Source organism: Staurois parvus, unplaced genomic scaffold (assembly GCF_062004578.1).
Source record: "Staurois parvus isolate SC_StPar_1 unplaced genomic scaffold, SC_StPar_1.0 ptg000443l, whole genome shotgun sequence".
Lineage (NCBI taxonomy): Eukaryota > Metazoa > Chordata > Amphibia > Anura > Ranidae > Staurois > Staurois parvus.
In genome coordinates this window covers 51,580-74,001 of record NW_028318239.1, presented here as the reverse complement: position 1 = coordinate 74,001, position 22,422 = coordinate 51,580, and the positions used below count along the sequence as shown (strand labels likewise).

The 22,422-nt window shown below is 45.8% G+C and overlaps 1 protein-coding gene across 4 annotated transcripts in view; it reads right to left on the bottom strand.

Annotated features, from left to right (window-relative positions):
- LOC149453972 (membrane-spanning 4-domains subfamily A member 8-like) overlaps window positions 1–22,422 on the bottom strand; it is a 66,288-nt gene that overhangs the window by 7,678 nt on the left and 36,188 nt on the right. For all 4 annotated transcript variants that reach the window (XM_089687983.1, XM_089687986.1, XM_089687985.1 and 1 more), the window contains exons 4-5: window positions 9,112–9,168; window positions 8,652–8,822 (exon numbers count right to left, since the gene is read on the bottom strand). In XM_089687983.1, coding sequence (XP_089544109.1) covers window positions 8,652–8,822; window positions 9,112–9,168 — 228 coding nt within the window. The remainder of the gene's footprint in view (window positions 1–8,651; window positions 8,823–9,111; window positions 9,169–22,422) is intronic.

The window sequence follows — 22,422 nt, the reverse complement described above, 5'->3', positions numbered from 1 at the left end:
ACAGATCTAAAGATCTGTTTGGAGGAGTGGGCCAAAATCCCTGTTGCAGTGTGTGCAACCCTGGTCAAGAACTACAGGAAACGTTTGACCTCTGTAATTGCAAACAAAGGCTTCCGTACCAAATATTAACACTGATTTTTCTCAGGTGTTCAAATACTTATGTTCAGCAGTGCAAGACAAATAAACTCTTTAAAAATCATACAATGTGATTTCCTGAATTTTTATTTTTTTTTTTTTTTAATTCTGTCTCTCAGAGTGGGAATGCACCTACAATGTGAATTTCAGACCCCTCCATGATTTCTAAGTGGGAGAACTTGCAAAATCGCAGGGTGTTCAAATACTTCTGTTCCTCACTGTGTATATACAGTTGTGTTCAAAATAATAGCAGTGTGTTGAAAAAAAGTGAATAAAGCTCAAAATCCTTCTAATAGCTTTTATTTCCATACACACAAATGCATTGGGAACACTACACATTCTATTCCAAATCAAAACATGAAGAAAAATATATCAAATTTGTGTTGTTCCTATAAAAAAATTGAAGAAAAGTGAATATTAGACTGTTCAAAAAAATAGCAGTGTTTGTATTCTTCTTTGCAAACTCAAACATTCACTATATAAACTGAAAAATGTTTGAAGATTTTACTTTCCTTTGAATCATTTAATTAATATTTAGTTGTATAAGCACTGTTTCTGAGAACTGCTGTACATCTGTGTTGCATGGAGTCAACCAACTTCTGGCACCTGTGAACAGGTATTCCAGCCCAGGATGATTGGACTACATTCCACAGTTCTTCTCTATTTCTTGGTTTTGCCTCAGAAACTGCATTTTTGATGTCACCCCACAAGTCTTCTATTGGATTAAGATCCGGGGATTGGGCTGGCCACTCCATAACATCAATCTTGTTGGTCTGGAACCAAGATGTTGCACATTTACTGGTGTGTTTGGGGTTGTTGTCTTGTTGGAACACCCATTTCAAGGGCATTTCCTATGCTATTATTTTGAACATGCCCCTTTCAATTAGTGATTCAATTACACAGAATCAGCAGCATTCATGTCATGACTGTTGGGACTGTTGGATTTCTATTACTGTACTAAACCTGCTATTAAACTATTTGCCATGTAGAAATATAATTTCTACCAAAAACAGCGATTGATCAGGTTAGTGATGTTTGACTGTATGTATGTATGTATGTGTGTATATATATATATATATATATATATATATATATACTGTATATATATATATATATATGAGATTGATTAGGATGCAGTCACTGCTTAGTCAACAGTTTTCCACCCAGCTCCTTTGTTTTTCCAGTTGAAGCTTGCTGAGCTGGATGGTGCTGACAGGGCCATCTATGGCTCAAATTGTGGTAGATACAGCAGGAATCAACTGAAATTCAGCCCATGTATGGCCAGCTTGTGAGGAGGTGATGAGTGACATGTGTCCAGTACCCAGTGGGCACCCCCCCCATCTAAATTTGTCCAGGTGGGGGGCAGCGTGTCAGGAGTGGAGAGTGTCACTTATTGTGTGCTCTCACACACCTTAGGAAGCACCAGTATTCCAAGCTCTCACCTGTCCAGCAGTGACTTCTCCAGATGGTGCCGGAACTGGTGCCAGGAACGGTAGCTGAGCCTGTGTCCCATCTCCACCAGGATCTCCGGTGGCAGCAGTGGGGGGGGGCTTCTCCACCCTGACATTGTCCACTCTTCCTCCTCCTCCACAAGCCCTCTTCTGGAAACCCCTGGCCTCACAAATCTCCGCACAGCCTGACACACACTGCAGATCCTGACCGGAGCCTGCCTTACAGTGGGCCCCGACCACTCCCTGCACACAACGGGGATTCTCCCATCACTCCACCCTGCTCTGCAGCCAGTCTGCTCTGACAGCAGCTGCCCCATGTTAAACATGGCTCTGGTTGGGTCCCACGGCCAATTGGGACACCCTGGCCCCCTATTTGTGTATTGGCTGTCACCCCAGGTGGCGGCCCTGCTGCCTGTTGCTCGCACCCATGTGCTGCCTGTGGGCGGCGCTGCCTCTCTGAAAGATTTCATCAAAGGCAAATGCCTTGTTTGGCTCGCGGTAGATATGCCCCTACCAGTACCTGAGATTCAGAGTTCCTCCTTAAATTTGTTCATCCCATGTCCTACACTTGCCCTGTTATATGTGTTGCATTCAGAGAGATAGGTGTGAGTCTCTGCCCACTTCACTAGTTAGCGTACTTCTGTTACCTCACTACCAGTAACAGAATGGTGTCCCGCCGATTACATAGCGCAGACCTCATACGTGCTCTCACTTAACTCTTCACTTTCTGTACCAAGTGACCAGGCCTAGATTTCCGTAATTCTAGGCCACTCCCGGTGACCGATGGAGATAGGCAGGAAGGGCGTCCAAGCACCGACCCCCTCACTAGCATAGAACCTGTCACCGTCCAGGTACCACGCCAACGACTGGTTGCTGTTCCTCTTGAACCTTTGCTGTAGCAATGTTACACATACCCCTGTGGTCTCAAGTTATTTAGTAGTATGCCTGACAACATCTATAGCATGTAATAACATTCCGTTCCTAATTGAACCTAACTGTGGCTGCCCCAGGTTACTTGCACAGGTGAAGTCTCTTAGAAGAAAGTTCAAACTTTGCGGTGCTCTAAGAGCTGGACCCCAGTGAAAGCTTGCGAACCTACTAGGGAAAAGGCGGCAACAACATTAGCCCTTCCCCCTGACCTGGGCAGCTGGATGCTAATTACACATACAGTAGGCAACCTGCTTACAAGCTTAACAAACCCAATCGTGCTCATCTCAGAGAAGACTCAAACTATGCTCAAGCTGGAGAAATGGTGTGGCCTCTGCTTAAAGGATTAGTTCACCTTTACCGAAAAACTGCCAATGGAGCATCTGTATATAAAAACAAACCATGCAGCATTGACTAAAGTTGAAAAATGCCCTTGCTATAGGTTAAGGAACTATTTTGGAATCACAAGTCGGACATTAGACAAGCTATGCAACCAGACTGTATAAAATCCACATATCTCCTCGTTCTATCTGAGGCGTGTCTACCAGCTACAAAACCTACTTGGCCTTTGTTAACTAGGAGGAGTATGTTTTTTGACCAGCAGGTTGTTAGAATTTTGGCATAGATTTTTATGTCTGTGATTAGGAGGGAGATGGGCCTATCAGTTGATTCATTAAGCTTGGAAATAGAAACTATAAGTGCCTCTATGGATTCCTTAGGAATCTCAGCAGTGGATGCAAAGTGGGTAAAGGTGTTCTGGAGGTGGGGTGACAGCAAATCTGCGGAATTATATTATGTTAATTGCTAAACATGAAATTGATTGGATAATTTTGGAGTCAGTAAATGTCTTAGAGGTCTCTGCATTGATCAGATGCCACAGTTGTAAGACTTATGAATGCTGGAAATTGTTGGATGAAATCTGTGGTGGGGTGTGGTTCAGAAGCAGAATTGTTTAGATTATAAAGGATGGAATAGAAGTCTCTGAACCAATTAGCAATATCCTGGGGGTTGACAATTTTATCCTCTGGGAGACTAGCAGGTACGAAATTCTAGATTGTGTCAATTTATGTTTATACTGTTTGGCTAAGATAGTGCCTGGTTTGTTGCCTTGGACATATCAGATGGTTTGGAGTCTCTTCATGTAAAAGCCAAAGTTTCTATGGCGTTGGGAGCTCAACTGCAATCTGGGTTTTCAGAATGTTGCCTCATCCTGCGGTTTAGGGTTGGCATTTAGTCATCCTGATATCGTTCAGGAGTTGGGAAATAATATTTCACCTGAATTTATTCTCCTGGGCACCAATTTTTGATAAGCAGCCCTCTAATAAAAGCTTTATGCGTATTCCACAATTTTTCAGCATCTGATACAGCACCAACGTTAAAGTGGTTGGTTCTAAAGGCTCAAGGTTTAGAATGCATGAAGGTAAAAAACCTGTGTTCAGCATCCCCCCTAATACTCACCTAAGCCCCCTATTGATCCAGCGATGTGCACTGGAGCCTCGTCTATCCTGGGGCTCCCTCTTTTCATTGACTGAGACAGAAGCAGGAGCCACTGGCTCCCACTGCTGTCAAGTCACAACCAGTGAGCCAATGAAAAGGGAGAGTGGGTGGGGCCTCCGCGTGAATGGACACATAGAGCAGCGGGTGCCCCCATAGCTAGCTGCTTGCTATAGGGGCACTGGACAGGAAGGAGTGGCCAGGAGAGCCTGCGGGGGAACCGGGAAGGAGGAGGATCCGGGCTGCTCTATGCAAAGCCACTGCACACAGCAGGTAAGTATAGGCATGATTATTGTGTTGTTTTTTTTTGGGGAGGGGGATAAGCCTTTAGAATCACTTTTTAATTTGAAAGAATTCGGTTCAGACTTGATCTTCTCCCAGTATGAAGGATGAGTAAGCAGGGACATGTTTAACCTCAAAATAGACTGGGATTTATTTGCTAAAGATACTAAATGTTTGATAGAAACCAGGATATGGTCAGCCCATGTGATGTATATGATGTGGGCATCATTGATAGATTGTAGAAAGATATTTGTTGACTGGAAGAAGATCAGTTTCAGAGAATGCTTTTTGAGTATGGGAATATAATGTATGTGATCCTTGACAGTGCCTACATGATACAGAAAGGGACTAAAGATCTGCTGAGTGAAGGGAAGGGAGAGCAGTAGTTCTTTTACTGTGTGTATTAAAGGAGTCAAATGTAGGATCAATAACGTCTTTGAAATCTCTGCATAATATTAGGTGAGGTTGGAGTTTATCCAGAAGGGATCTATGGAATCTTTTTGTTGCGTATTGGGTGCACAGACATTGAATATGACTACTGTTTTCTTTCCCTGATGAAGCCACGTTGCATAGTGGCGTAATGCTTAGAGTGGACCCAAGAGATGTCTGTAGCCTGATGCCAGGAGTCTTCTGCTAAAAATGCTGGTAATGAGTCTGTGACTCAGATAATATATGTGAATGTGCTTCCTATTGTGGTTGGAAATTTTTAATTGAATTAAACATACTGCCCTATAGGAGGCTTCCTCTCTTTCTTTTCTATGCTGTATGGTGATGAGCGATGGATAGATGCATCAATAGATGTGATTTAAAGAGCACAGGGTGGCCTGTATTATTACAATTCTGTATTCACAAAAGGATACTTACAACATTGTGTCACAGTTACATGACTTCATCAGGGGAAACTGATGCCCTCTAATGAAGTCATGTGACCATGACACTGTGACACGGTGACGGCAGACTGGAAGTCATGCACATGGAACCGCAAACCGGCCTGTATTTATTTGTTTTACAGGCATTTATTTGATATTTTAATATGTAGGTGCAATACCTTTTTAGTAAAATGCAACAGTACTTTTATACTACACCATTGGAAGCTGTTTCTCTTCCCCTTGTTTGGGTTAGATTCCTAGAGACTGGTTACTGGAAAGTGAGCCTTAAAGGGACTGTGGCCCATCAGCCACTGGAGCAATGAAAGTGTATGTGGGTAACTAGAATTGAAAGAGCTACTAGAAGGAGGAGATCTGATGCTGTACATCAGGGGTCTCCAAAATTCATAAAGAAAGGGCCAGTTTACTGTCTTTTTCAAACTTTAGGAGGGCCGGATTGTGGCCAGTGGGAGTAGAAAATGCCCTAATATTAGAGGGAGATAACAATGTCTCAAACTTGATGGTCAGAAGGATTTACAAAATTAGACAGTGTATGTGGTCAGTAAGAGGAGTAATTGTGCCCCATCATTGGTGTCAGTGGAAGGAACAGTGCCCCATCATTGGCGTCAGTGGGAGGAATTGTGCCCTATTGTTGGTGTCAGTGGGAGGAATAGTGTCCCATCATTGGTGTCAGAGGGAAGGATGATGCCCAATTGTTGGTGTCAGTGAGAGGAATAGTGCCGCATCACCGGTATCAGTGGGAGGGATGATGCTCTATTGTTGGTGTCAGTGATAGGAATAGTGCCCCATCATTGGAGTCAGTGGTTGGAATAGTGCCTCAAGGGCCAGGCAAAAGCAAGCAAAGGGCCACACCTGGTCCTCGGGCAGAAGTTTGGAGACCACTGCTGTAAACCAATAGGCATACATGCGTTTAAACTGAGGTGTGAGTTCTGTGAGCACAGAGGTGTTGGAGGTGGCATTAATTGGGTCTATCGGGAGGAGATTTTGGAGCACAGATCTAGACAGTGTGGATAATCACTATCATGAAAGGACTGTTGCTCTGCTCAAATACTGTCGTTTAATCTTTTATTTGATTTATTGTTATTCACTTTTTTCTACTTACCAATAATGACAATTGTTTATTTTGATTGATGCGGAAACTAGTTTAATATATTTATTTGTGTTTGTTGATAGGAGTGATATGCATCTGCGTAGTACACTTATTGCACTAGGAATTCTTTGTGTATACTCACTGCAGTCATTATATGTGCAACAGCACAGAATTTTAGTCATATTATTTTCATATATTATGATTAGGAGGCTATTGAAAGAGGATGAGAAAATGATACACTATATTGCCAAAAGTATTCGGCCAGCCCTCCAAATCATTGGATTCGGGTGTTCCAATCACCTCCATGGCAGCAAGTGTATAAAATCAAGCGCCTAGGCATGCAGACTGCTTCTACAAACATTTCTGCAAGAATGGGTCGCTCTCAGGAGCTCAGTGACTCCAAGCATGGTCCCGTGATAGGTTGCCACCTGTGCAATAAATCCATCCGTGACATTTCCTGGCTACTAAATATTCCACGCTCAACTGTTAGTGGTATTATAACAAAGTGGAAGCAACTGGGAACAACAGCAACTCAGCCACCAAGTGGTAGGCCACGTAAAATGAGTGGGGTCAGCGCATGCTGAAGCGCACAAAACGCAGAAGTCGCCAACTGTCTGCAGAGTCAAGAGCTAAAGACCTCCAAACTTCATGTGGCCTTCAGATTAGCAGAACAACAGTGTATACAGTAGAGAGCTTCATGAAATGGGTTTCCATGGCCGAGCATCTACAGCCAAGCCTTACATCACCAAGTTCAAGCACGCCGCCACTGGACACTAGAGCAGTGGAGACGTGTCCTCTGGAGTTACCAATCACACTTCTCTGTCAATGATGGACATGCCTGGGTTTGGCAGTTACCAGGAGAACGGTACTTGCCTGACTGCATAGTGCCAAGTGTAGAGTTTGGTATTATGGTGTGGGGTTGTTTTTCAGGGGTTGGGCTTGGCCCCTTAGTCCAAAATGTCTTGGTTTGCTGACGCCTTAAGATATCCCTTCACTGGAACTATTTCATGCTCCCAACTTTGTGGGAAGAGTTTGGGAATGGCCCCTTCCTGTTCCAACATGACTGCACACCAGTGCACAAAGCAAGGTCCATAAAGACATGGAGTAGCCAGTTTGGGATGGAGGAACTTGACTGGCCTGCACAGAGTCCTGACCTCAACCCCATAGAACACCTTTTGGGTTGAATTAGAGTGGAGACTGCAAGCCAGGCCTTCTCATCCGACATCAGTGCCTGACCTCACAAATGGGCTTCTGGAAGAATGGTCAAACATTCCCATAGACACCATCCTAAACCTTGTGGACAGCTTTCCCAGAAGAGTTGAAGCTGTTATAGCTGCAAAGGGCGGGGCCAACTCAATATTGAACCCTACGGACTAATACTGGGATGCCATTAAAGTTCATGTGCATGTAAAGGCAGGCGGCCCAATGCTTTTGGCAATATAGTGGATATTGACCCTGAGGGGTTGATTTACTAAAACTGGAGAGTGCAAAGTGTTCTGCAGCTGTACATGGCAGCCAATCACCTTCTGACTTCAGCTTGTTCAATTAAGCTTTGACAAAAGAAAAATCTAGAAGCTAATTGGTTTCTTTGTAGAGCTGCACCAGATTTTGCACTATCCAGTTTTAGTAAATCAACCCCTGAGGGTCAGGATCTACATGGTGTAAGCCTAGGTTCATACCTATGCATTTTGCAGAAATGCACAGCAGTCTAGTTAACATGATTTCCTATGGGACAGGTTCACATCTCTGCATTTTCACCCGATGTATTTTTTGGAAAGGGTTAGGGACTTGTTTAAATGCAAAACATTGCATTTTTGGTTCTAAAGACTTCAATGGAAATCTGTAGAAAAGCATGTAGTGCGTTTTTGGTGTATTTTGCATTTTAATCTGCCCAAGTTGGGAAAAAAATGCAAAATGCATCAAAAACACAAAACACACTGCAGAAGCCAATCAAACGCAAAACTGCATAGGTATGAACATAGCCATACGTAGCCAACGTAGGCCATAGATGAGGAAGAGGAAGAAGAAGAAACTCCGCTATTATATTTGCCGGCCGTAGACGGGACAAAAATTGGCCGTTTTTTTTTTTTTTTTTCACCGTTGGTGGTAACGTCGGCCGATTGAATGACTGATTTTTAGTTTAAAAAAAAAATGGCTGGTTTTTGCCCTGTCTATGGCCTGCATTACTGAAAAGAAACTGAGCATCGGACTGCTATTTTATACTTTATATTATATGTATGTATCCTTGCCCATTTTAGGAGTATAATATATACTATTATTTGAATCGGTATACATATTTTTAGTGATTATAGTAAAGGAATTACAATATATAAAACGCTTCATATAAATTTATAAATATATTATAATCACAAGAATAACTCTTACAAGTTGCTGTTGGCATCTCCTCTGAGCGTCATAGTCATAATAAACCCCACCATAGTAATTGTAACTGTAACTGCTGTAGCACTGATTGGTTAAGAAATCGATGATGTTTAAGATCACAGCTACCATGCTGAAAATGGAGCTAATGATGTTCAGGGACAGAGAGCCTTTGATCTGCAAAAGTGAAAGCAGGAAGAATAAACCAATGATACAACAATACCATAAACAGCCCTATTTAAAATGTTTGGTAAGCTGCAATATATTACATTTTCAGTTTTGAGTTTAATGCCGCTTTAACACTTTGCAAACATTAGACATGGTGGCTGCATTTTTTTTAGGCTTTTTTCACTTATGGTGAATCAGCCTAGCTCACCTACATAATCATTTTCGCAATATTTGGAGAACATTTATACACACCTAAAAACAATGTAACTTTCTGGCTATGTAAAAAATAAAAACTCACCAAGCAGATATTGGGTTTTTTCTGAGCTGCAACTGTCAGAGATCCGGCAATGATGTACTGCGATAAAGTAAAATAAAATAAATAATAACAAAAAGGACTTAGATAACTAAAAAAAACCCAACTTAACTGCACATTATTCTGTCAGAAGCATTTGTGAAAACTGAACAAGATGTCACCATATTATTATAGAGAAATCTCTGTACTGTCAGCTCCCTCTGCTGGCCAAAATGTATAGTTTAGTTTTCTGAAATACCTCAAAGGGAAAACTATGTTGCTTTTGGCCACTAGGTAGAGCTGATGGTACAGGAATTAATCTCTTAGAAAAAATACAGTGACATTTTGTTCAGCTTGGGGTCCCAGAATGAAGGCTACAAGATATGTGAACAGAGCATCCATTGGCCTGCGGCAGAGCCACATGAACCAGTGGAGGGAGCTGTCAAAAAGCTGACGGATGGAAAGGAGAGCTCTGGAAGGGGTATCACTGAAGCTGCTGGTTCTCCGTCTGCTGTTGTCAAGATAGAAGTTCTCCAGGGTTGTAGAGTGGTGTGGGAGGATGCTGGGCAACGCGTTTTAAATCCAGCTCCTTTGTAAAGCCAGATATTCTGTGCATGAATTTTTGCAACTAAATTCTAGGATCCCCTGCTAAGTGTAAGTGCCAAGTACCCAGGAAAGTTTAGTGAATTGTCCTCAGGTGTGTATAACTAGAACTGGCATAAGAAATACATCGCCCCTACGTATATGCATAATACTGGGTGGTAAAAAAAGAAGCACTGGACAGGACAATTGTGTATCACAATGAATTCTAAACCTAATATCCTGCCCTCTGTGTGCTGATTAAACTGAATATACAAGTGAGAAAATCTAACAGCTGCACTCACTATGTACAGTGTTCCCACCACAATACAAATTGAATAAATCTAATGTGTTGTGCTGTTAAAAAAATCAAATATAACTCATATACCTGATAATAAATTAATAAATACCATAAAAATATGACAAAAATAATTCAATAAAGTGCCAAAAGGACATGAAACATCATCATAAAAAATGTATATCGTGAGTGTAAAATTATTTTACAAGAAGTGCAAATGCATGTGTAAACAACAGAATGATATTAAACTCCAGTCACCAAAAAATGTGTAAAGTAAATCAGTGCTTCATCTGTGCAGCAAATGACAAAAAATAAAGTGACGTATGCTTCAGGTCTTCACCATGCTTGCCACTAACATATATAAACAGAAGCACAGACCTTCCAATCAACGCTTTAGCAAGAATCAATCCCAGATGGATGGATCATTATCCATGAATCCCGTGGCCATACACCTCTGTTGTGAATGCTCGATATCTCACTTGTGATTCAACCAGGATCGTATATGACAATCATCAAATCCACAAAAAGAGGAATCGCTCATGGTACAGTATGCAAAAAACATTTATTGATAAAATAAAAAAATATACTCACAAACATTAAAAAACAAGAAGCCATCAAAAGCAAAGCATCCTGTGCCCCGGCGGGCATAATGATGCTAAGTCTCCACCCGCCGTGTTTCGCCCTAATGGACGCTGTCACTGGAGCAACGGAGATAGCGGTGCAGTGTGACATAGAAGACTATATACACTCATAGTGTCAGGGATCGCCGCGGCGCTGGTCCCGGTGCAGGCGCAGTGCGCTGCCTTGCACAGGGATGCGGGCGCTAGGTCCGGGCCGGCTGCGGCAACGGAACTCGCGCATGCGCACTAGGATCCACGGGTGCGCGCCTGGCACCAATGACAGCGCAGGGCGTGGTATTTAAATCCCCCTGAGCTGTCACTGGTTGCCGTTTGGTCTTTTTATGTTCCTGATCCTGTGTATACCTGAATTCTGATTGTTGCTGACCCGGATTGTCCCTGACTGTGCTGTACTCTCCTGCTCTGACCCTTGGCTTGCCTGACCTCTCTCCTGGATGCCCCCTGTTGGATCTGATCTACTGTTGCTGACCTGGCGTGTGACCCGACTATTCTCTGCCTGCTGCTTTGTACCGCACCGACCCCACGGCTCCCGACTTGGCTTGTTTGACCCTGCATTTGCTCATCCATCCCGTCGGGATCTCCCGACCTCCTCATATCAGGCTCTTACCCTGCGGGAGCCTCGGGCGGACGCCTCTACCACTGGTGAATGTACCCAGTAGTCGCGACCTGGTCTCGGTGCGCTCCAAGTCCATCCCCACCATCAGGGGCCCTGGTGAACAAGTGCTCCGGGACTTAGACTCCGCGCTCTGGGGAAACCGGACCAGTGGAGTGCTAGAGGTCCCTTACACATAGACTATATACACTGGTAAAACCATACGCCAAAGGGAGCTCAACCCCCAAAATATATGCATGGTGGCCGCCATATTACAGTCCATCAGAGGCAGTCTTTGTATTTTGTAAAATAATTTTTCACTCAAGGTATACATTTGTTTATGATGGTGTAATGATCGCGGCATCACTACTTGTCAGGGCTCCAGGTATGACCAGAGGTGTGTGGACTGACACAGGGAAACGCAGGCTTCAGATATGGTATAAACAATATAATTTATTAAGACTAACAATACAAAACGCAGTGCAAAACTAAACATGAACACAGTGCAACCAAACCAAACCAACCCACCCACAGATAACAATACATACAATGCAAGAGTCGTCAGGTAGGCCGGGTCAGTGGCAAACGGAGTACCAGGAACAGGCGGGAGAGTGGTCGGGGTCACAAGCTGGGTTCAGTAACTCACGGGCAGTGCGGTGCAGAGGGTCAGGCAGAGAATGGTCAGGGTCACAAGCCAGGGATCAAGCAGGAGAAGTCAGCAGAGGTCAGGATCAGGCAGGGTCGGCAACAAGTCGAACAGGAACAGGAATACAGGATACAAGATACAGGGGCCCATGGAAGCACACACCAAGGCCTTGACTGTGAGTCTGGCCATTCCTTAAATGCAACCCCTGCAATCAACTTCAGGTGTTTGGCTGACTGCAGGGGTGAGTCTCTGATTGCTGAGAGCACCCGCTGGCCAGCCCTGGTACTGCAGCCCACAAGGCAGGTGAGTCCCACCATTATTGGCAAGTCCATTCCTGACAGTACCCCCCCTCAAGGAGCGGCCTCAGGACGCTCCAAACAGTCCTAGCTGGGCAAAATGTTCCACCGCCTGGGTCCGGTAACTGACGGGATATCAAAGACTGGCAAATCGGGCTGGGCACCAGACAGAGGCACATCGGGCTGGGCACCAGACAGAGGCACATCTGGCTGGGCACCAGACAGAGGCACATCGGCTGGGCACCGGATCACCAGGCGGAGCGGCAGGCACCGGGCCACCAGGCGGAGCGGCGGGCACGGGCCCCAGGCGGAGAGACGGGCACCGGGCCACCAGGTGGGGCGGCGGGCACCGGGCCACCAGGCGGAGCGGTGGGCACCGGGCCCCCAGGCGGAGCGGCGGGCACCGGGCCCCCAGGCGGGGAGGTGGGCCCCGAGTCGTCTGGCAAGACCGCGGGCCCCGAGTCATCTGGCAAGACAGCGGGCCCCGAGTCACCAGGCACGACAGTGGGCCCCGAGTCACCAGGCACGACAGCGAGCTCCGAGTCAACCGGCACGACAGCGGGCACCGGGTCATCAGGTACCGGATCATCTGGTTCGACAGCAGGCACCGGGTCATCTGGCTCGACAGCGGGCATCGGGTCACCAGGTACGACAGCGGGCACTGGGTCATCAGACATTGGATCGTCTTGCTCGACAGCGGGCATCGGGTCACCAGGCACGACAGCGGGCATCGGGTCATCAGGCACGACAGCGGGCATCGGGTCACCAGGCACGACAGCGGGCACTGGGTCATCAGGCATTGGATCGTCTGGCTCAACAGCGGGCATCGGGTCACCAGGCATCAGGTCATCTGGCTCGACAGCAGGCACCGAGTCATCTGGCAAGACAGTTGGCACCGAGTCATCAGGCACGACAGCGGGCATCGGGTCACCAGGCATCAGGTCATCTGGCTTGACAGCGGGCACCGCGTCATCTGGCAAGGCAGTGGGCACCGAGTCACCAGGCACGATAGTGGGCTCTGAGTCAACTGGCAGGATGGTACTGGTTGGAAATAATTTTCGCTTTTTTCTCGTTTTAGTTACTGGAGCACTGTAAGTAAACGCAGGTCTGTAAATGAATGGAGCAGCTGAAGAGAAAGAAGAGCTGGAGGATGGAACAGAGGAGGGAGCAGTTGCTACAGAGGACTTCTTTACAGGGTTAAAGAAAGGATAGGTGCAGCGAGTGGGAGCAGGGGACTGATATGTGGTAGTTAGCAGAGTATACTGGGGGTGCTGTCGGGGATGCAGGAAGAGTGCCTTGAGCAGAGGAATGATGTTGCAAGCTGACTGAGGCTGGGTGCAACAAATCTGTCCATGTCTGCAGTACTGGTTGAACAAAACTCAGCTTACACATAGCCTGTCTGACCAAAGACTGCACTGCGTTTATGCAATCCATAAGCACATGTGATGGACAAGCTGCATAATGCTCATGGAAGTAATCTGGATCATCCTCCAATAACCATACCAGTGATTCCACTTGATCCACACTAAATGGGGGAAAAAAGTCATTCCTGTTTTCAGGGGTACAGGACCGAGCCAACTCAGCACAAACCTGGATCAATGGCTGCACCTCAGAAAACTCTGTGCCCTGATCTACTAGGCAATGAGCGATCCTTATACACTCTAGTAGTTGATCCCGGGTATACTCCTTCAGAGTCTGATAAGCATAGTCTTTGTCATCAAACACTAGCAGAGATAAATACACCACCTCATCAAGATCCATCCTTCCCAGCAACAATAAGCCAAGATGGCTTCCCTGTGCAGCCACTTCTGGTCAGGATGGGCCTTGGTGTAATGTCAGGGCTCCAGGTATGACTAGAGGTGTGTGGACTGACACAGGGAAACGCAGGCTTCAGATATGGTATAAACAATATAATTTATTAAGACTAACAATACAAAACGCAGTGCAAAACTAAACATAAACACAGTGCAAACAAACCAAACCAACCCACCCACAGATAACAATACATACAACGCAAGAGTCGTCAGGTAGGCCGGGTCAGTAGCAAACGGGCAAACGGAGTACCAGGAACAGGCGGGAGAGTGGTCGGGGTCACAAGCTGGGTTCAGTAACTCACGGGCAGTGCAGTGGGTCAGGCAGAGAATGGTCAGGGTCACAAGCCAGGGATCAAGCAGGAAAAGTCAGCAGAGGTCAGGATCAGGCAGGGTCGGCAACAAGTCAGACAGGAACAGGAATACAAGATACAGGGGCCCATGGAAGCACACACCAAGGCCTTGACTGTGAGTCTGGCCATTCCTTAAATGCAACCCCTGCAATCAGCTTCAGGTGTTTGGCTGACTGCAGGGGTGAGTCTCTGATTGCTGAGAGCACCCGCTGGCCAGCCCTGGTACTGCAGCCCACAAGGCAGGTGAGTCCCACCATTATTGGCAAGTCCATTCCTGACACTACTTCTGTAAACTGAGTGCTGGAAGAGACCAGCTAAATCGGGAGAGAGCTGGGAGGAGGTGCAGGCTATGCTCTCTCTTCCCTCTAGCTCCTCCCTCTATCACAGCAGTGCTCCTGCAATCCCCATGGATACTTGGGGATTTGTACTGGGAGGGGGTAAGCATGCGGATTACTGCTTTTTTTTTTTTTTTAAATTTGGGGCCGCTTGGTATGTTCACCCTGGGCACTAAATGACCTTGTCCCAGTGCTGGTCACTATCTCCTGTTTACCAGCTTTACATCTAAGTCAGACATGCACATTTGTAATATGGTTGACCATGAAGGTCATTTTTATCCTATTTAGCATTATATAGCGTGTGGACTTCCTGTTGTATAGAGAGGACTATACCTCCTGCTCAGGTTCCTCTGTTTTAAAGGGAACTTGAATAATTACCTGTAGATGAGAAAAGGTTCTGAATTATATTTTCTATTGCATATACGTATATGGGAAATATAGTGTCTTTCGCCTCACTGCGTTCCGCCTGTCATAGAGATGTTCTCCGCTTATATAGGCTTTCTTATCAAACAGCAACAGATGAAAATGGTGGTCACTCCCTATAAAATGTTTCACAAGCATGCTGGCACAATTACACTCTAGATATGTGTTTGTGTCATTTGCAGTAAACAACTTGAAACGAAGTTTATAGACAGAAGCATCTCTGATGAGACAAAATGGAGTATACAAAGCCATTTTATAATTAAATATTAAATAATATTTCTATATATGTGAGTCAGTAAGGATCATAGTTACCCCTATACACTGTTTTTAGGGAAATTAATGTATGATTAATAAATGATACACATACTTTTCATTTTGTTTTTCTGTTGTTTATTTCTAGTTGAATGTGGAGATATGCTTGACAACCTCAATGTTTTGCATATATTTGGATACTTTTACTTTCACTCTTGGTGATAACGGTAAATGGGATGAATAGAAACCTACAGAGTTAGGCTGAAAAAGACACAAGTCCATCCAGTTCAACCAATAAAATAATGGCAATAGAAAAATAAATGGTAAACTTCAATATACAAAACCCTATAGCCACAAGTCATTCAGAGGAAGGCACCCCGCCCCCATGGTTCAATTTGCTCTAGTGGGGGAAAAATGTATTTCCTTCCTGATTCCCCCGATGACAATCAAGTAATCCCTGAATAAATTATAAATGGTATTATCCAGTTAAAGTATTTTGTGCATTTAGGCAATTTTTTTTTTTTATAAGGTAATCTACTGAGTTGGTCAGAACCAGTTCTTGAGGGAGTCTATTCCACATATTCACAGCTCTTACTGTGAAAAAGCCTTTTCATATGTGGAGGTTAATTCTCTTTTCCTCTACACATAAAGAATGCCCCCTTGTCCTCTGTGATGACCTAAAGTTAAATAAGTCTACAGCAAGTTCACTATATGGACCACCTATGTATTTATACATGTTGATTATATCCCCCCTTAATTGTATCTTCTCAGGAGAGGGTGAGCGAGTTTCCTTAATGGGGAAACATACAGCAGTAAAAACCTGACAGGTGTTCTAATACCTCTCCACTCTATCCAAAACTAAAAAAAAAAAACTTCAATATTGAACTAACCCTGGTAATGCAGACCCCAACCTTAAAGAAACCATGACACTTTGCCTATTCAGGCCTTTTTCGGCGTTTGTCTTCCATGTAGTCCCCATTCCCCAGGGGTATGGGTTAGCATGTGCCCCTCTCCTATTCCTCCTGTGATGTAGTTCCTTGCACCTCACCTTCCAAACTCCAGTTGTTACATGGGAACATGGAAAAGGTCTTGAACCAGATGCAAGCTCCAAAACAGGCTGACAATGAGCTTACACAGTACTACCTATCTAGGGATCAAGCAGGAAAGGTAAGTATCAGTAGTGGAAGAGGTCAGCTTTAAAAAGGATCTGTCACTTTGCCCTTGATTAGTGAAATTGTAGGTTTACTGTAATCCTGTAAATGAATTTAAATCCCTTTAAATGGAAACTAACACTCCACATAGACCAGCCAATGTCAACCAGAGTTCCTTGGAATCCTAGGGTTCCTGCAGGGATTGCTTGTGGTTCCTTGAGCTGATTGACTTTCCATCTGATGGTGTCTGCTTAGTTCTGGAGCCAGTACCACACCAATTGGTATGACACCAATAATTTTTTTTAGCTATAGTGTCATAGTTAATCTAGTTGAAAAAAAGATACTAGGAGTGCGCATGCGCGGCCGGAGGGACGGACATGTTCCGATGAGGCTCCGTTTCCCCGTCGGGTGACGGCACCTCAAAGCAGCGGGTCCCGGCCCGCAATACACTCTAAGGAGATCCAATCCCCAAGGCAATCATCCCTGGGTCTGATCCGCCCTGGTCTGCGGCGGATTCTCCGCAACAAGTCGGAGAAATCCGACAGGGGACTCTGTCCCCCCGCTGTGAGCTGTGCACAGGCCTGCTCACCGAGGCTGAGGAGAAAGAGAGCAGGGGGGGCTGAGATCAGTATAACAGCCCCCCCTCCCTGACAAGCAGCACAATGGCCAAAGGGGCACCCCGGCACCAGGTCCCCCCATCGACCAAAACTATTAAAGAGGCCCTGGCAAAGGCCTCCTCAAAGATGGCCACCGCCCCAACACGTGGAAGCAAGCAAGCAGCAGGGGCATATGCAGCCCTGCAGGTTCCGCAGCCCAGCCATCCCTGCACGTCTGAGGGTGAGTCTGACACTGAAACCAATGTCCCTGCACAAGCCCTGACGCCCGACCTTACACCTCCTGACCTATTATCACGCTTTGAAAAAACGCTACACAAAGCTTTGAAGCAAACCTCAGACCGCATCACTGCCACGCTATCTAGGGAAATCCGTGAACTAGGACAACGCACTGCGGACCTAGAACAGAGGGTAGATGGTCTTGACGCCTCGCTTCAGACGCATACGGACGACCTTGATTTCCTGCATGACAAAAACGCAACATTATTAACACGACTGGAGGACTTTGAAAACCGAGCACGGCGCTCAAACCTACGTATCCGTGGCCTTCCAGAAACGATCGATGATGTCCAATCAACGATAACAGCTCTGTTCCAAGAGCTTGCCCTAGCTATCCCAATCGACAGATTAGAATTGGATAGAGTTCACAGAGCGTTAGCAACACGACGCGCGGATGGTCCGCCACGCGATATTATAGCCAAGCTCCACTTTTTCCGTACCAAGGAGCAACTCCTACAAGCTGCCTGTAACGCAGAATCTCTACAGTTCCAAGGTCATACCTACCAATTATTCCAAGATCTATGCCCTACAACTATCTCCAAGCGCAGGGCTATGAAACCCCACCTACAAGTACTTCAACAACACGCTATACAATATAGGTGGAGCTTCCCTTTTGCAATGCGATTCCGACACCAGTCCCGAGATTACACCTGCAAGACTCCAGAGGACCTTTTAGACACCGTACGGATCCTGCAACTACATCCCCCCAGCGACGCCTTCGGAAAGCGCCAAGCGGAGGTCCACATCCTGCTCGCCGCAGAAGTCCTTCCCAGCACGTGCAACTGACTGTCAACTCAATTTCCACAAGCGGGGGCGTTTTTCGTCTCCGGGCCTATCTTCACAAGATACCATGGACTGAACAATGTCCCACGTTTATTCTTCCTTTTTCCCTTTTTTTTTTTGCCACACACACCGTATGGTGTACTCGTTTGATTATCATGGCGGTTAATACCGTTGTTATCCTTTCTCCCTCTACCTGTTAAATTTTGGTTGCCCCACTACCTGGGGATTGTTCTACACCCCCCTCCTGGGCTACATTGTAGTTTATATTTAGGAGCCTGGGCTTTGGCGACATGGGATGCCACACCCTTAAACCGATGTTGTCTCACCAGCACTACTAGTGCCGTCTGAGTCTAGGATCCCTGATTCTCTTGAATGTTCTTTTTATGTACCTGTTTTTTTTCTACCGGGACCTCGCCACCATTTATTAATCACATTGCTGTCATCCTCGCGGTCCGCGTACCTGCACACTCCACCCTAGCCCCTGTGTTATTGGTTATTTAATAACACTTGGGCTACTATTTCTCCCTGGCCCACCCTGATTCAGGGTGTCCTTGGGAACCCACCTTTTAGGCCACTAATGGCCTTCTACACCCCTTTTCACCTGTTACCTTTCTCATACCGTACCCCTCCTCCTTCCTTCCAACATGACTCCATGACTTTGCGCAACACACTCCGTATTGCTCTCATCCCCTGCAGTAATCGTCAGGCTACATCCCGAGTGGGAGTGCCATGCTATTCAAACCACTATGCACTTTATCCATGGGCTCGTTAAATATCCTCACCCTGAATGTACAGGGTCTCAATATTCCACAGAAACGGAATAAGGCTTTCCGAACCTTTGCTACACTTAAAGCTCACGTGGTCTGTCTACATGAAACACACTTCACTCCCAACTTCACTCCTAAGTTTTTTGGTCCTCGATATCCTCAGGTCTATACAGCCTCTGCCGCCACCAAACGCAGGGGGGTACTGATTGCCTTCCACCGCACAACACCTTTCACGCTATGCACCAAAGTCAAAGACCCGGAGGGTCATTACCTCCTGTTAGTAGGGCAACTCCTAGATGTAGATGTTGCCATTGTTGCATACTATGCCCCAAACCAAGACCCCTTACCATTCCTCTCCCACATACTCTCGGTTATAGACCACCATAAGCGCGGAACTTTAATTGTTAGAGGAGACTCTAACAGTGTAATATATCCCTTTCTCGACAAATCTCCTCAACCATCCCCCGTCCCTGCCTCTAAACAAACCTTCCAAGCCATACTACAACATTATTCTTTGATAGACACATGGTGGGAACTCAACCTGACTAAACGCCAACACACCTATTTTCATCCCCACCAGTCATTCTCCAGGATAGACCATATTTTCATTACTACCGCCTCTTCCCCTCGGCTTCTGGCCTCTGAAATAATTCCAATCCCTTGGTCTGACCATTGCGCCGTATTCACGGCTATGGCCTCGTTAGCCCCATCCCCCACTGAATCCTCTTGGATCATTAACGATAACCTGCTTGCAAACCCAGCTCACTGTTTAGAAATCGAAGCAGCCCTAAAATACTATTTCACTCTTAACCAGTCACCTGATATATCCCCTCTCCTGTTATGGGAAGCGCATAAACCGGTATTGCGAGGGTTCTGCATTAGCAAAGCATCCTTCTTAAATAAAACCAAAAGGCAACAACGTCTTTTACTGGAGAAAACCTATGATCGTTCCCATCAAACTTTTCAGGCGGCTCCTACGCCTACCAATCGTGAAGCCTTGGAGCGATCTAGATTGGCTCTAGATCTCTTTCTCACAGATCAAGCGGAACTCTCACTTCGTAGATCTAGACATAAATATTATACTAGGGCGAATAAACCCAATACATTCCTGGCCCTCTCACTTCGTAGGCTCGACCAGCTCACTAAACCTATCCGGATTCGCACCTCCTCTGGCAGCCTCACTAGTAACCCAGAACACATTCTACAGACTTTCCATAAACACTTGTCACAGCTTTACTCTTCTTCCACACCTTTTGACCCCGCAAAAGCTGATACCCTTCTAACTTCCATTTCCTTCCCGAAACTCTCAGAGTGCCAGTTAGCGGCGCTTGAGCGACCCATCTCCCCTGCCGAAACCTTAGACGCTATTAAAAATCTAAAGTTACAGAAACGCCCAGGACCGGATGGCTTCTCAGCCACTTATTATAGGAAATTTGCTCATCTCCTCAAACCCATGCTTACTAATGCTTTTAAAACTTTACTATCTGGCCAAACCTTCAACCATGAAACAGTGCAAGCGAACATTTCAATGATCCCAAAGCCGAATTCTGATGACACGCAGTGGTCCAATTATAGGCCAATCTCTCTCCTTAACATTGATATCAAACTGTTAGCAAAAATCCTCTCTTCACGTCTTAACTTATGTATTGGCTCTCTAAGTCATAACGACCAAGTGGGCTTTATCCCAACTAGACAAGTGAGAGATAACATCAGGCGTGCATCTCTCTTAGCAAACTTAGCCAGGTCTCGTAATATTCCTGCCTGTTTCCTCTCCCTAGATATCCGGAAAGCATTCGATACAGTCTCATGGCCATACCTCAACTATATTTTGCATCATTGGGGTTTTGGCCCACACTTCTTAACCTGGATCTTCTCGCTGTATCGAGAGCCTTCGTCCAGAATTAGGTATCTGGGGCACAGGTCAGCTCAGTTCCCGATTTCCAGAGGCACGAGACAGGGCTGTTCTCTGTCCCCCCTGCTCTTTGCCCTGGCTATAGAGCCCCTGGCCCTCTTAATCAGAGCTAACCCGGATGTTAGGGGACTCGAAATAGGGGGCACGCATCATACATTATGTCTCTTTGCGGATGACGTCTTGCTCTCTCACATCTCCATTGACTTCCTCTCCTTCCTTACTCCGGCTTCTCGAGACGTTTGGCGCGCTCTCGGGTCTAATAATAAACCCCAATAAATCAACAGCTCTCAACATTTCTCTCCCCCATATAGCGTTGACGCACTTGAAGCAGATTTTGCCATTCCCATGGTCACAGTGTCATATCCCTTTCTTGGGAATCAAACTGACTCCTAAGCTATCAGACCTTTACGCAGCTAATTATCTTCCGATGCTAAACCACCTTTCTGCCCTTCTGACCAAATGGTCTTCCCTTCCCCTCGCATGGCTAGGCAGAATAGCAGTTATCAAGATGTCAATCCTCCCAAAAATTCTATATCTGTTTAGAGTCCTCCCAGTCCCAGTCCCCTCTCATTACCTCCACACACTGCAGCGTCACATCTTTTCCTATGTTTGGGGCAATACTCGTCCTCGTATACCTCGCTCCACCCTCTATCGTCCTAAGCTCAGTGGAGGTCTAGGCCTACCCGATATCAGCAAACATTTTCAAGCAGAGCATTTAGCCCAGTTACCTAAATATCATGCAACTTTTGAAATCCCTCAATAGGTTGCGCTTGAATCGATAGAATGTGACCCCTTATCTACAGCTAACTTAATCTGGTTGAGGCCAATAGACCGCCGCTCTATAACCAACCCCATCACTTCTCACTTTCTATCCTGATGGAACAAACTGAAAACCCATTATCTCCTCCAATCACTACATAATCCTATGCTCTCATTCCTGCGAAACCCAGTTTTTCCCCCGGCCTGGCAGACACCCCGTTTATTCAAAGCCTGGTCCTCTGCTAATTTACTCCGTACACATAATTTTCTACAGAGGAATAAGTTTAAATCCTTTGCCTCGCTGCGGGAAACGCATAGGCTTCCAACCTCCGAGATATTCCGATACTTGCAGCTACAACACTTTTACGCCCCCTACACCACAATATCCAATCGGCCAGACAACATGTCTCTCTTTCAACGAGCGTGCTGCAAAGACCCTCATAGACGTGGGCTTATCTCCTGCTTATATTCACTCTTCACTACTTCGATTACCACGTCCCCCCCTCTATGAACCCATAAGTGGGAAGTGGATTTGAGTAAGGAATTCGACCCGTCTGAATGGGACCGCATTTGGGCCAACACGAAATCATCCTCACAGAACATTGTAGCTTTGGAAACGAATTATAAAGTCTTAACCCGCTGGTACTTGGTCCCGGCGAGAATCGCAAAATTTACCCCTAATTACTCGCCCAACTGGTTTAGAGGCTGTACAGACCCAGGAACACATTACCATATGTGGTGGGAATGCCCAATAGCCCAAATCTTTTGGGATGAAATTTTCACCATGATATCTACACTTAGCACTATCACCCTACAACCTGACCCAACA